The 12,327-nt window shown below is 34.1% G+C and overlaps 1 protein-coding gene across 1 annotated transcript in view; it reads right to left on the bottom strand.

Moving 5' to 3' along the window:
- Nucleotides 1-7,920, bottom strand: part of LOC129231882 (F-box/LRR-repeat protein 12-like) — a 111,276-nt gene extending 103,356 nt beyond the window's left edge. The window contains exon 1 of the mRNA XM_054866272.1: nucleotides 7,672-7,920. Within this exon, the coding sequence (XP_054722247.1) occupies nucleotides 7,672-7,731 (60 nt within the window). The 5' untranslated portion in view covers nucleotides 7,732-7,920. The remainder of the gene's footprint in view (nucleotides 1-7,671) is intronic.
- Nucleotides 7,921-12,327: the final 4,407 nt, after the last annotated feature.

Here is a 12,327-nt window from a genome sequence, read left to right as displayed (position 1 = left end):
AGAGAGAGAGAGAGAGAGAGACATGTTTAAGTTTATAGTTTGTAGTAAATCTGCCATCGCGTTTGCATTTAAAGAACCAATAACGAATGCCAAATTTTTCTCATCCGAGGAGGAAAAAATTACTATATTTCATTGATAAAAATTTTTCAAGAAAAAAATAAAACTATGGGAGTACAGAGTATTGATGCAGATTGCCTACTAAATTTTATCAAGATCAAAAATGGTACGGCACGGAAATTTCAGAATTTTTTTGATTTTACATGGAATGACCCTGTAGCCAGATTGCACAAACCTACTCTGAGAGAGAGAAAAACTCAAAATTCTCTTCAGTGTCAACTTTTTGCATCGAGTTATGTTAAGCGAAACCTTTTTTGTTTTATTTTTTGCTGTTTGATATTTGTTTCAGCAATCTGGATACAGGGTCATTTCATATAAAATCAACAAATTTTTTAAAATTTCCGTGCCGAATCATTTTTGATCTTGCTGAAATTTAGTAGGTAATCTGCATCAATAATCTGTACTCTCAAACAGTTTTCTTTTCTTGAAATTTTTTATTGAGGTTAGCCGTTTTTTCGCTCCACGGAAGAATACAATTCGGCATTTTTAACCCTTTTTCTCCCATTTAGACCAATAAAAAGTAATTGGTTGCTGAAGAATCAATATGTATCACCAAGAATAGGATATTTTCTATACATTTAAATGAAAAAAAAACACTTTTGCCAGATAATTTTTTTGAGATAATACATTTTAATTGAATATTTCAGCAAAAATTAAAAAAATCAATGAAAAAGTACACCAAGTCAGCAAAAACTTATTTTGCATCTTTCAAAAATTTTAATTTCGCAAGGTTGTGTTATTGATAACTAACGGGAAATTAAACTGAAAATTATTCTTTAAGTTACCAGTTATGCTTGGATTGGATATCATAAAAGTTAAAAATTACAATTTTTAGCGCATAAGTAGTTAAAAATAAATTTCTCTAAATATTCTTATTATGTCTAGACATGTTAGTCGTAAAACTATGACAACGAGTATTAGATAAAATGTGATATTCGTGTTCAGTCTGAAATTTAAATTTCGATCTAATGCATTTTAATAGAATATTATAAAACAGGCATTTTGGATTTAAATGGCTGTCAGTAAGTTAGCTGCTCTAATCCATCTTCACAATGTTTTTTTAACAGTAATGATAATTATATCCATAAACGAAAAAACCCGATAATTTTGAAAAAAAAAATCAATCTTAAAAGTATTTGCGTAGAATAGAAGGAAAAAGAAAATGCCAGTATTCAGCAGAAGTAAAATTCAACGCAAGATCAACCAACAGCATCGCCCAAACAGTTCAATTTCGTGATAAATTCAGCTAAGAATTTTGCATATAAAATCCGTCTTCCGGAAAAGTTCAGGCCTGATGAAGTTCTCACAGAAGTTTCAACCGTGTTTTGCCGTTAGGTATCTAAAATAAGATTTCGTCAATGAGCCATCTAAATGAACTATATGCATCATCAACCGAGCTCTTGAAGAATTTTTATTCGACAAGAAAGAAGTAAGAAGTGTGTTCAATGTAACGCAATACCGAAATTCACCACATTTTACTTATTTGTCAACTTAAATTTTGAATGATCATGTGAACATAAGAAAAAAAATTGAATATTAAAGAAGCGTTGAAAAGTTGAGACTTTTATGAAATTAAAATAATACTGATTCCTTTTTCGTTAGTTTGTTTATCAATAAGGTGCAGTTGAGTTCCAATAAACCGAGTTGATTGGGACCATTGCTTCGTGACCAACGCGTACTCGGATTATACGGACTACAACTACATAATAAAATCAAAGAAAAATTCTGTTTATATTAGTGATGTGCCGGATCCTCAAAAAAGTAGATCCGCGGATAAGGATACGGATCTCAATTTTTTTTTTACCGAATTCCACTATCCAAGTGTTTAATCTGTTACGGAAGGTATTTCCGTCAGCATAATAACACTGTTTCTTCAAAAAATGTCATCTGCGGTGAAAATATAATCAAGACTATGATTTACTCTTTAAAGAAATCTCCGTTAAAATTGAGGGAGAGTTGGAAGGAACGGGTCAACGCTGCATTAATGCTTAAATAGAATGTGATAAATTATTTCTAGTTTGCTAGGTAGATGTAGGATACAGGAGCAAGAGTGCAAAGCTACTACTGAACAGGCTAGAAATATTTTTCGCATTTTATTTCAGCATAAATGCAACGCTGACCCCTTCCACCCAACTTACTCCGACCGACAGAAAACAGAGCCAGGAACACCTTTACAAACAGTAAATAGAGAATTTAGTCTTACTTTTTTTGAAGAATGCCGAGAAAAACCAAAATGAAGAATAACAGAAACCCCAAATCAATAACAGAAACTAATATTAAACTAAAAAAAAAAAAAAACATACCGACCTGATATTGAGATAGATTTCGCGGGTCAGAACACACATTGTTAACAAATATGAACCGACAGCGGATAGAAATTTTAAATCATTGAACTTTTTCCTTATCCGACTATGAAATAGCTACCGATCACGCGTATAAAGGCTTTGAATTGCATTTAAAATTTCCTTAATACGATTACAGCTTTTATTGTACATAACTTGGAAGTTCCAAACAAATATCAAACGCTGAAAGCTTAGTTCTTTCAATTTGGGACCAATATTTTTAACGTACGGGTAAGTTTTTACTACCATAATTCTGAAATACGTTAAGTCGGTTTTTATTAATGTTTCCGGTAATTCAAATTCTGCAAAAACGAGACCAAGCTAAGAACACTTTCGATCAAGTCACCTTTTGAACGGAAAAAGAACTATCAAAATCGGTTCATCTGTTCAGGATCTACGATGCCACAAATAGACACACAGATACACTTTTAAGACTTATTACCCGTTTTTTTTGGAACGGGAGGTACGAAGTGGCTTCTGAAATGATACCTTATAATTTAAATAGAGAATAAAACCTAATTTAAACGGAATTTAAGAGTCTTTTATTCAAATATTTTAGAATTTTTAGAATAGAAAAGATCCGTTTAAGATCCGTCAAAAAAGTAGCGGATACGGATACGGATCTTTATTTTCCCTCGGATATCCGCGGATACGGATATCCGGAACATCACTAGTTTATATGCAACTAAAAACTAGAGGGATTTCAAAAGAAGCCAAATTTCTCAAATTTGGCCTAAAAGAAGCAAATCTAGCAGCTTTGCAATCTCCAAATGCTTGGAACTGCTTGCTTGGTTTCAAATCTGAAGCGCCAACAGCAGTCTTTTATCATTAGATAGGAGCCACGGCGACACTGTGTTGTCATGGCAAACATCCTTGCATTCCTCCTCAGGCATGGGTTCGAAGGACGGTTTTCTCTTTCCTTTACCGGGGAATGCGTGTTCTAGGGAAATCGTCGTATGACTTTGAGCGACTAATAAATGTTTTTTTAAACTTATTTTCAGTGAAATTCAAAAAAAGAAAATTTTTTATAATTCACACTTCTTGTCAATTATGAGCATAAAAATGAGAAATAAAAATTATTTTTTGGAGTGCCCAAGCTCTGCTTGGCTTGCTTGGGCGGACCGCAGGAAGTGGCGGATCCAGGCGATGCATAAAAAGGGGGGGGGGGGGTGACCAATGAAAATAAAATTTAAACTAAGTATGAAGTGTTTTTTTTCGAATAATGTATATGATTCAAAGAGTTTGAAGGAAAGTTATAAGTGTTTTGAGTACCACACACACACAAAAAAAAAAAAAAAAAAACTAGAAAAAAAAATCAACAAGGTCTACTAATATTTTGGATCCATTATCCAAATTAAACCCTTCAACTTTTGATTCGTTTGAGGACTTGCGAATTATTTTCAGTAACCATTTAGATCCTAAATGGTATTTTTTTTCCTTATAAAAGAAAAGTTGCAGTATCAAGATTGCATCTCTTTTTACTAGTTTTCATACTGAACATAACGAAATACAAAAATTGCATTTGTAAATAAAATTTGAAGATAGTTATGGATTTGTTTATTGGTTGAGCTGTTTACTATTCGCGCATAAGCAGGAGAGTTTGCGGACTCTACCCCGAAATTTTTTTTGTTAGGAATGCGTTTTTAGACTCTTTGGTGGTTGATAAGAGGAAGGGAGGCTTGGAGGTCCCTCTCCGGAATTCTTTTAAATTCAAGGTTATATTTTCGAAAGCACAATTGTCTGCTCTCTTTGGCGGCTTGAACGGAAAGGATGATTTCAGTAACTTTTCCCGGTCGTTCTTTGTTTTTCAGCTTCAAAACTGCAGTTTTAGACATCTTTATTGATGCAAAAAAAAAAAAAAGGAAAAAAAAAACAGGGGGTTTTCCCCGGAAAAAATTTCGCGATTGAAGTCCTAAAAAACGCAATTGTAGGCCACCTTTGATGACGTAGCAAAAGGCATGGGGTTCAGAACTTTTCCCCAGAAATGTTTCAATGTAGAAGCTATAAAAATGCTGTAGGCGATCTTTGAATGATGTTGAAAGATGAGAAAAGAAGGACATGGGGACTCCTCTCTGGAAATTTTTCTAAATTGAAATCCTGAAATTGCAGCTACAAGCCATCTTTTATGACGCAGGGGGAATGATTAAGAAACGAAGTTCGGAACTTTCCATCGGAAATTTTTCGAAATTGGAGGCTTGAAAATGCGATCGTTGGCCATCTTTGGTAGCGTTAAGGGAAAGGATGGGGTCAGGAGCTATCCCTTTACTTTTCGATATTGAAGCTTCAAAATCCCCAATGTTAGTGGTTCTTCATTGAAATTAGGGGAAGGCCTCAGAATCCGGGGCTCTCCCCCGGAATTTTTTCGGTTGAAGTTCTAAAAACGTAATTGAAGGCCCTCTTCTTTAAAAACATTAAGACATGAGGTTCAAAACTCTCTCGCGAGAAATATGTTGATATTATATATGTTGATATACCAAAAATTCAAAATTTATGACGATGTTCGATGACATTCTCCACTGTAAATTAAAAAAAAAGCAGTTGTAGGTGATTTTTTGTAATGTGTTTGGAGGGGGGGGAGGGGAGTTTGATGAGCTTCTTAAGGAAATTTTTCGAATTTACAAACCTTTGGGGGGGGGGGGGGGTGGATCGCCTCAATCGCTGTCTGGTATACTGCATGTAGTTCTGTCTTAGCCTTAACTTAGGGGCTGTAACTTTATGCTAAATACCCAAGCTCTGCCTTCAATTCACGAGGCAAACCGCACCAGGCTGCGGACACTCGCTGGTGTGATAAATTCACTTTATCTACCAGTTTGTTGGCACATTCAGCTTCAGTGAGATGACATCAGCCTCCAGCTCGGTTATTCACTATTCCTGACTGAGGAGTTCTAACGAGAACGAAAGTGCAGTTACAGGATGTGATAAATGGGCTGTCTGGTATATTTCATGCAGTTCTGGCCTTAGCCCTGACTTAGGGGCGGTAACTTACTGCTAAATATTAGATATACCTAGAATACAAAAAGAGATGGAAATATCAATTACTATGATCAAAGAAGTAAAAATTCAACGTCGCCAGAAACATTTAAAAGGAAGCTCAAAGACAAAATTTCCCTTTTTGAAAGGTTTTTTTCTTAACAAGGCAGAATAGAGCAAGGACTTTTAAATGCAAAGGATATAAAATTCAGCATGTTAGCATATAAAATTCTTATAACAATTTTGTTATGTATGAGATCGACGGCAGAGTAAGTAATTTTTAGATGCTATTGGAAACAATATTTAAAGAAATAAATCGCAACTGAAGCCTCACTAGTTGCAGCTCTTTCCAGTATGCTACACTGAACAGAGCACGTGAACGACAGAAACTACAAACTTCTCGTCTTTCTTTTTATTTACCTTATTACCGTCTGTCTTACTTTAGTTTTATTGTACAAACATATTTCTTTAGTTTCTTTTGAAAATAAAGTGGTTTTTTTTCTTTCTTTTTTTTTACTGCTGCCGAACTTCAAATTTCAATATTTTATTGATGTTTGTGGGAAATTATAAACGCTTCCCTTCAAATATCACAAAATGTTATTTTTTGAAGATAATGCCATTGACCAGCCCACGGCAGTATCTATCGTGTGTTGTTTTCAATATTTATTGAACCTTTTGTTTAAACCTTTTCTTTCAAATATGAGTGCCCATGTTTTCAAATAGTTCGATGAAATATTTCATACTCAAAAATGAGTACATAATACTTAGTTTTAAAATTATTACATATTCAAAAATGAGCACAAATACCTCAAAAATGAGCACACATGTTGATTTGAGTATTTGATGAGTATTTGAATATTCCAAATTTGAATACCACGTAGTCGGAGCCATTTTGACTCGCAATACGTTCTAATTTGAGTACTTTTTCGTCATTTTTGAAATTGTTGTCTTTAGAGTGTACGCATGAGTAACGCGTACGAAACGACTAGAAACTAATTTATTTCAGAGAAATTCGTTACCAATGACTCCGATGGCTATAGTATTCCTAAATGCATTTTGAAAATATTGCTTTTGCATATCAATAACAATTTAGATTAAAGTAAAATCTTTTGCTGTTTTATCGCTTTTTGAAGTCACTTCACTTTGATTCAATCCACCAGTCTCTTATTTTAGCTGTTGTTCAGTCTACGAGAAATTGATTTGATTTTTATTAATAACTTTTCTCTGCGAAACTTAAACCTAAGAACATATTAAACATCTGCACAAACTGTCTCAAGGTGTGGAAATAATCATTTAATGTGTTGTGGTTTTTTGGATAAAAAGGTGTAAATATCTTCCATAAAAAAAGAAAGTCAAAAAAATTGCACATAACAAAAACCATCAATGAATTTTAAAAATTCATGCTGTGAATTTTTGAATTTTCAAAAAATATCTTTAAAATATGAAAATAAAAAAAAATTCTTTTTTGCACATGTTCATCGTTTTTTACTAACAAAGCTTAATCAAAGCAAATGAAAACCTTCAGGTCTAGATAAGTGGTTCCCAACTTTTTTTGATTCCATCGCCCCACTCTAAAGATTGACTGACACCCACCACCCCTCTTCTTCCTTGAAGAAAACCATAACTAGGAACTAGCGAACATCGATATCATTGAAAACATAAATGCATAATTTAAATTTGAAGTAAAATGCATATGATATAAAGCAATTTCATCCAGTTACTCTTAAACTAAAAAATAAATAAATAAAAGTATCTTTTTTTCTACGCCCCCCCCCCTGCTTTATTTTTCAAAACGAACTGATAATTGAGATCATTAATAATTTTCATACACCGCACAAAAAAAAAAAAAAAAAAAAATCGGTTTGTACACAAAAGGCAAGTACACAAAAACAGATTTGAGTGTACTTGCACTCATGTTTCAATCCATAAATTGCACATTCTCTTTAACGTCATTTTGCTCCCATACAAATAATTATCCAAGATGCTCCCAAAAGCTTTAGTACACTAATTTAACTAGATAAGATTTAATGTCAAATTTCTATAGTATTCAGAAGAAAGAAAGTGTTTACCACGTGGCCGAAAACAGAACCTTCAAATAGAATCACGAAGCATATCTTCTATGTCGGAACAAAAATATAAAAATGTAAATAATAATAATTGAAGAAAAAATATTTTGAAATTGATTCCACCAAACAAAAACAAAAAAACAAAAAAAAAAAAAAAACAATTGAATATCACTTACGCAAGCTTCATGATTCAATCCATTGAATTGCACATTCTTTCTATCTCCTCTTTTCTCCATGCCAACAAATATCCAAAATAATCCGAAATACAGGTGCACTAATTCAGCGGGGTAAGATTTTTTAAATTACCACATAAATTTCAAATTTAATGCGATTTAATAAAAGCAAGTGTTCAGAGAGTCACAGAAGAAAACCTTACTGGATAAAAGCAGTCATGGCTCAAAGTGTCTATCTCAGCACGAGCAAGCGTTCTTCCTTTGTATTTCCTTTCCCCTCTTTAAGGATACTGTGCCAACAATTCCATTATGTGTAAATAAAGGAAAGCACCGGGACAGTGGGGTATGTGATATTTTTTGTTGATAATGTTTTTAAGCTCGGCTTTGTTTATTTTAGCGCCACTGAGTGAGGGGCTAAATTAGAGCTCACATAATGCTAAGGTGGCATGTGATTCTTAAGATTATTTTGGTTGCATGTAATAGTTGGGACTGTTGTAATTGGTGGGAAAACAGAGTTCATAGGAGCTTTCAGAAGTAAGAGAACATCGATATATGCATGAACTTGCGAAAGTAAACAGTTTCTTATTCGGAACGGCGACAAAGAAAAAAGGAAATTTTAAATCGTAGGAAGTGTTTTGCCAATTCAATTAGTATAAATATTTAATGATTTACGTGGAATCCTCTCAACATTTAATAATCACATCTACCAAGATGCTTTAACTCATAATATAGGTAGGCATGCGTGCTTTCTGAAGGTCGTGGTTACATGTGATAGGTGGGAAAGCTTTTAGAAGTAAGAGAACATCTATATATGCCTCAATTTAAGAATGTAAACAGTTCTTATTTGGAACGAAGAAAAAGAAAAAAGGGAATTGGTGAAATCGTAGGAAATGTTTGCAAACTCAATTAGTATAAATTACTTAATAATACACTCTCAACATTTAATAAACATATCTACCAGGATGATTTGACACATAATATAGGTTAGGCAGGCGAACCTTCTGAAGGTCATGATTGCTTGTAATAAGGTGGGACTGTTGTAATTGGTGGATAACTAAGTTTGTGGAAGCTTTCACACAGAAGTAAGGAAACATCTACACAGTAAACTTCCGCATCCGAAGCGATCTGGAGCTTGACAAATATAGATGGCAAATTCAATCTTTTTAATAAGTATGTGTGATGTGTAATGCATAATTTATTGCGTATATTGAAAGTATAAGCTTTTATTTTGTCAAAATTCATGGCTTCTTCTGTTTATTCAATTTTAAAATAGGAGTATGAAGGGGAAAAATTATCACTCAACCTGATATGTTTAAGCTGAAAAAAATGAAATTTTTGTTTGATGCTACTAAGTTAAAATAGTTTTCAACTTTTAACCACAAACGTATTGAAGAACGGGACGAAATCATGGTTTTCTACAATGTTGATCACTTTTCCAAACAGTAATAATAATTGGAAATGAACATAAATGCAACAATAAAAAAAGGGAAATGAAAACGAAATACTTTGATCGAAAAAAAAAAAACTTTCAAAAACTGCTCTTCAAACAGTTCAGAATGATTCCAACCATAAAATAACCATGATCAAACACTTTGCCTGCTTTGGAAGAGTACTTGAAGAATGGTTTTTGCACCATTGTGTTAAGAAACACAGTAATAAAAGAACAATGCAGAGGTTTCATCTCGTGTTTAAATTACAACTCGGTTTCAATGGCTCATTATCATTGTTAAAAGGACAATCGATGCCTTTTATCGGATTTTTTTTTTTTTTTTTGATAGAATTTAAGAAGATTCTTTATAACCAATTGACATCGAAACATAGTGTATAATGTAACCACTCATATTTTTGACACTTTGCTGAAGAAAAGAGCATACGTATGAGGTTTTATGTTATACTGCCGTGAGAAGGTAAAGCGCAGTATCTACAGAAATGATTCAATTGTTTCAGAAAGGGCATAAGTCCAATGGACTTGCGCCCTTTCTGAAATAATCGATTCAAATGAGGTTTTAAGATATTTCAAGAAACACGTTTTGGATCCTATACAAACAATTGGGAAACGTTGGAATTTGATGCTTTTTCCGTTCCTTATTTTCAGCGGAAACCAAACAAACAAATTTCTAGTACTGATGGCAAGGTAAGAAAATAGTTTAGATTTTGAGATCTTGAATTCAAATTATGTTTTTCGCAATCACGAATTGCGGGAGGACCCTAACTCGTTGGGTTTTTTGTTTCTACCAATAAGTTTTATCCCAACCATAATTTGAATTCTAGACGTCAAAATTCAAATGAATGCAAGGGGCTGGATTCTGGATGTTATGTGTTGGATCTTGGATGTTGTGAGATGGATACAGTTTTCGTGTAAACAGGATTGTGTAAAGTCAAGAAAGTCATTTTTAAATAATTCGATTCCGAGGCACATGGACGCCTGCATTATAAGCATAGAAAAATAAAATTAAACGACGTCGGACATCATTCAACGGTCAAGTGAAAACAGCAAGAAATTCGCGTGATTTTTTTTTTAAAGAAACATTTACAGTTACTACGCTTTACCTTTCCACGGTAGTACATTTTATCCGTGTAGAAATACACACAAGCCATCAGGTTACATGTGATGGTGGCAACCTTTTTAGGGCAAATTAATATAAATATAGGCACCCTTTTTTGGTGTAAATATGGGCACGCCATTTTTACTACCTAACATTTTTTATTTTCAATCTAACAAATGCATTGAGGTAAGAGATAGTTTTAGTTGCAAGGTCCAGTCTCGTTACCGTAAACGCGGGCTACTTTGGCCCTGGAGTCCTTCTTTGGCCCAAATTTAGAAAAAGAGACAACGTCCTCTGTCAACCTTCAAGGTGCAATTTTTTCAACATATTTTGACAGATTACACGAGAAAGCATCCCCAAGCACTCAACTATGTATACCAAGCACTTCTATATTTCTGCTCAAGAAACAACACTAGTGGTTCTAAGTTCCTTGTGCTATCATGTGTGTGTGTGCCATCATAACCCTCTCTAACTTCTCCATGTAGAAGCAGTTCTACATCAGCTAAGAGTTTTTTAAGTACCTTAAAACGGGGTGGCTTTGCCCGATTTTAATTCAAAGTTTCCCCTATTAAAAGTAGTACATCAAGATTTCGCTTCGATGCTTTAAGGTATAGCAATATCGTCTCTGCATTGTGTAGAATGCACTATGAAGAGGCAGAATGATCCTTGATAAGTTATTAGTCAAACAATTTGTTTCGTTGGCTGTAAGGCAATACAAGGAAATATTAGTGTGCTCCAAATTACATCTGCGCAGTCGACGAGTTGAATCAGTAAGTACCGCCTGTTATATTTTCCTGTTGCTCTTATAATAAGGAAGAAATATCATTTTCTTTTTTTTTTCAAAAACATGCACATTAGTTATAATCCTTGTGGGCAATTTCATCCCGTCTTTTATAAGAAATTTGGGGTCACTTTGCCCAATTGATCCGTACAAAAAAAAATTATCCTTACTTGAAAATGTATGAATGAATAATGATTACTTCTTTTATATGTTTGTATAATTATTTGCTTCAAACAATGTTAGCGAAATGCCACGCATATATAAAGGAAAACTGCACCACCGATATGTCTCATACACACAAATGCTGTGCTCGACAAGAAATTTTGTGATGTTGTTGAGCTGGGGTTGTCGATTTGGCAAGTTTGTCTATTTGGCTGAAAAGCATGGGATTCTCCGAATAACTTTCGGTAATCTCAAGGTGAAAACATTAAACAAAATGGCGGGAAAACATGCCTATCAGTGCCAGAGGAAATCGAGATAATCAAACAAATTTTCGAGTGCGCTGATTAAGACATGCTTCTGTCATCAATGGATATACGGCTCATTGCTAAATACCACTTGTCTCGAGCTGGTAGAGTGTGTGTGAAGTTCAGGAATAGTATTCCAGGGGAATATTGGTTTAAGTCCTTTTTGAATCGTCCTGCAAAAGAGCTCTCACAAAGTAAATGACAAAATAAATCCCGATCAAGAGTCGAGTGGAGGTTCCTGAATCGATAGCTTCTTATTTCAATCATCAGTATCAATCCTTGCCTACCGTTCCACCTGAAAAAACACCTGAACTACGACTGTTCTGATCCCCTGAAACTGATCTCAGTGATGACCCGGGTGCTAAATTAATGATATTTCGACGTCGAGTGAAGTATCATGAAAGCAGTATACCAAAGCAATACTGTAGCAGACATTCCAAAGGGAGTCTCTCTCTAATCTTTGCTAATCCTATTGCTGGTGAACTACTATCTGACTTTGTAGTGTATAAAACAGTGATTTTCTTTTTTTTCCCCGATTTTCCTGCACATTTCAATGTTCATTTGAATATTCATTTCCTGCATTCCTTTCTCCAATAAATATTTTTTATTAATAGACGGTGTGGGTTGAAGGCGTTTTCCTATGAAAAGTATAAGTGGGTAATGTCACCCCTTTTAGCAGGTTGACTTTACCCACCCAGTTTTTCGTTTTTTTAAAATATATCAAGTCAGTCAAAAATTCAGTGCACTAGCGATCTCGATTCCTTTCGCCTTCCCCTAAAGCACAAAATGTTCATTATTCCAATATTTTTGCAGCAAGTACAAATCAATCGACTCTATACTTGAAAAGCGGGCAATATCACCCGGT

Source organism: Uloborus diversus, chromosome 10, assembly GCF_026930045.1.
Source record: "Uloborus diversus isolate 005 chromosome 10, Udiv.v.3.1, whole genome shotgun sequence".
NCBI classification, from domain to species: domain Eukaryota; kingdom Metazoa; phylum Arthropoda; class Arachnida; order Araneae; family Uloboridae; genus Uloborus; species Uloborus diversus.
This window is presented reverse-complemented; position numbering and strand designations above follow the sequence as displayed.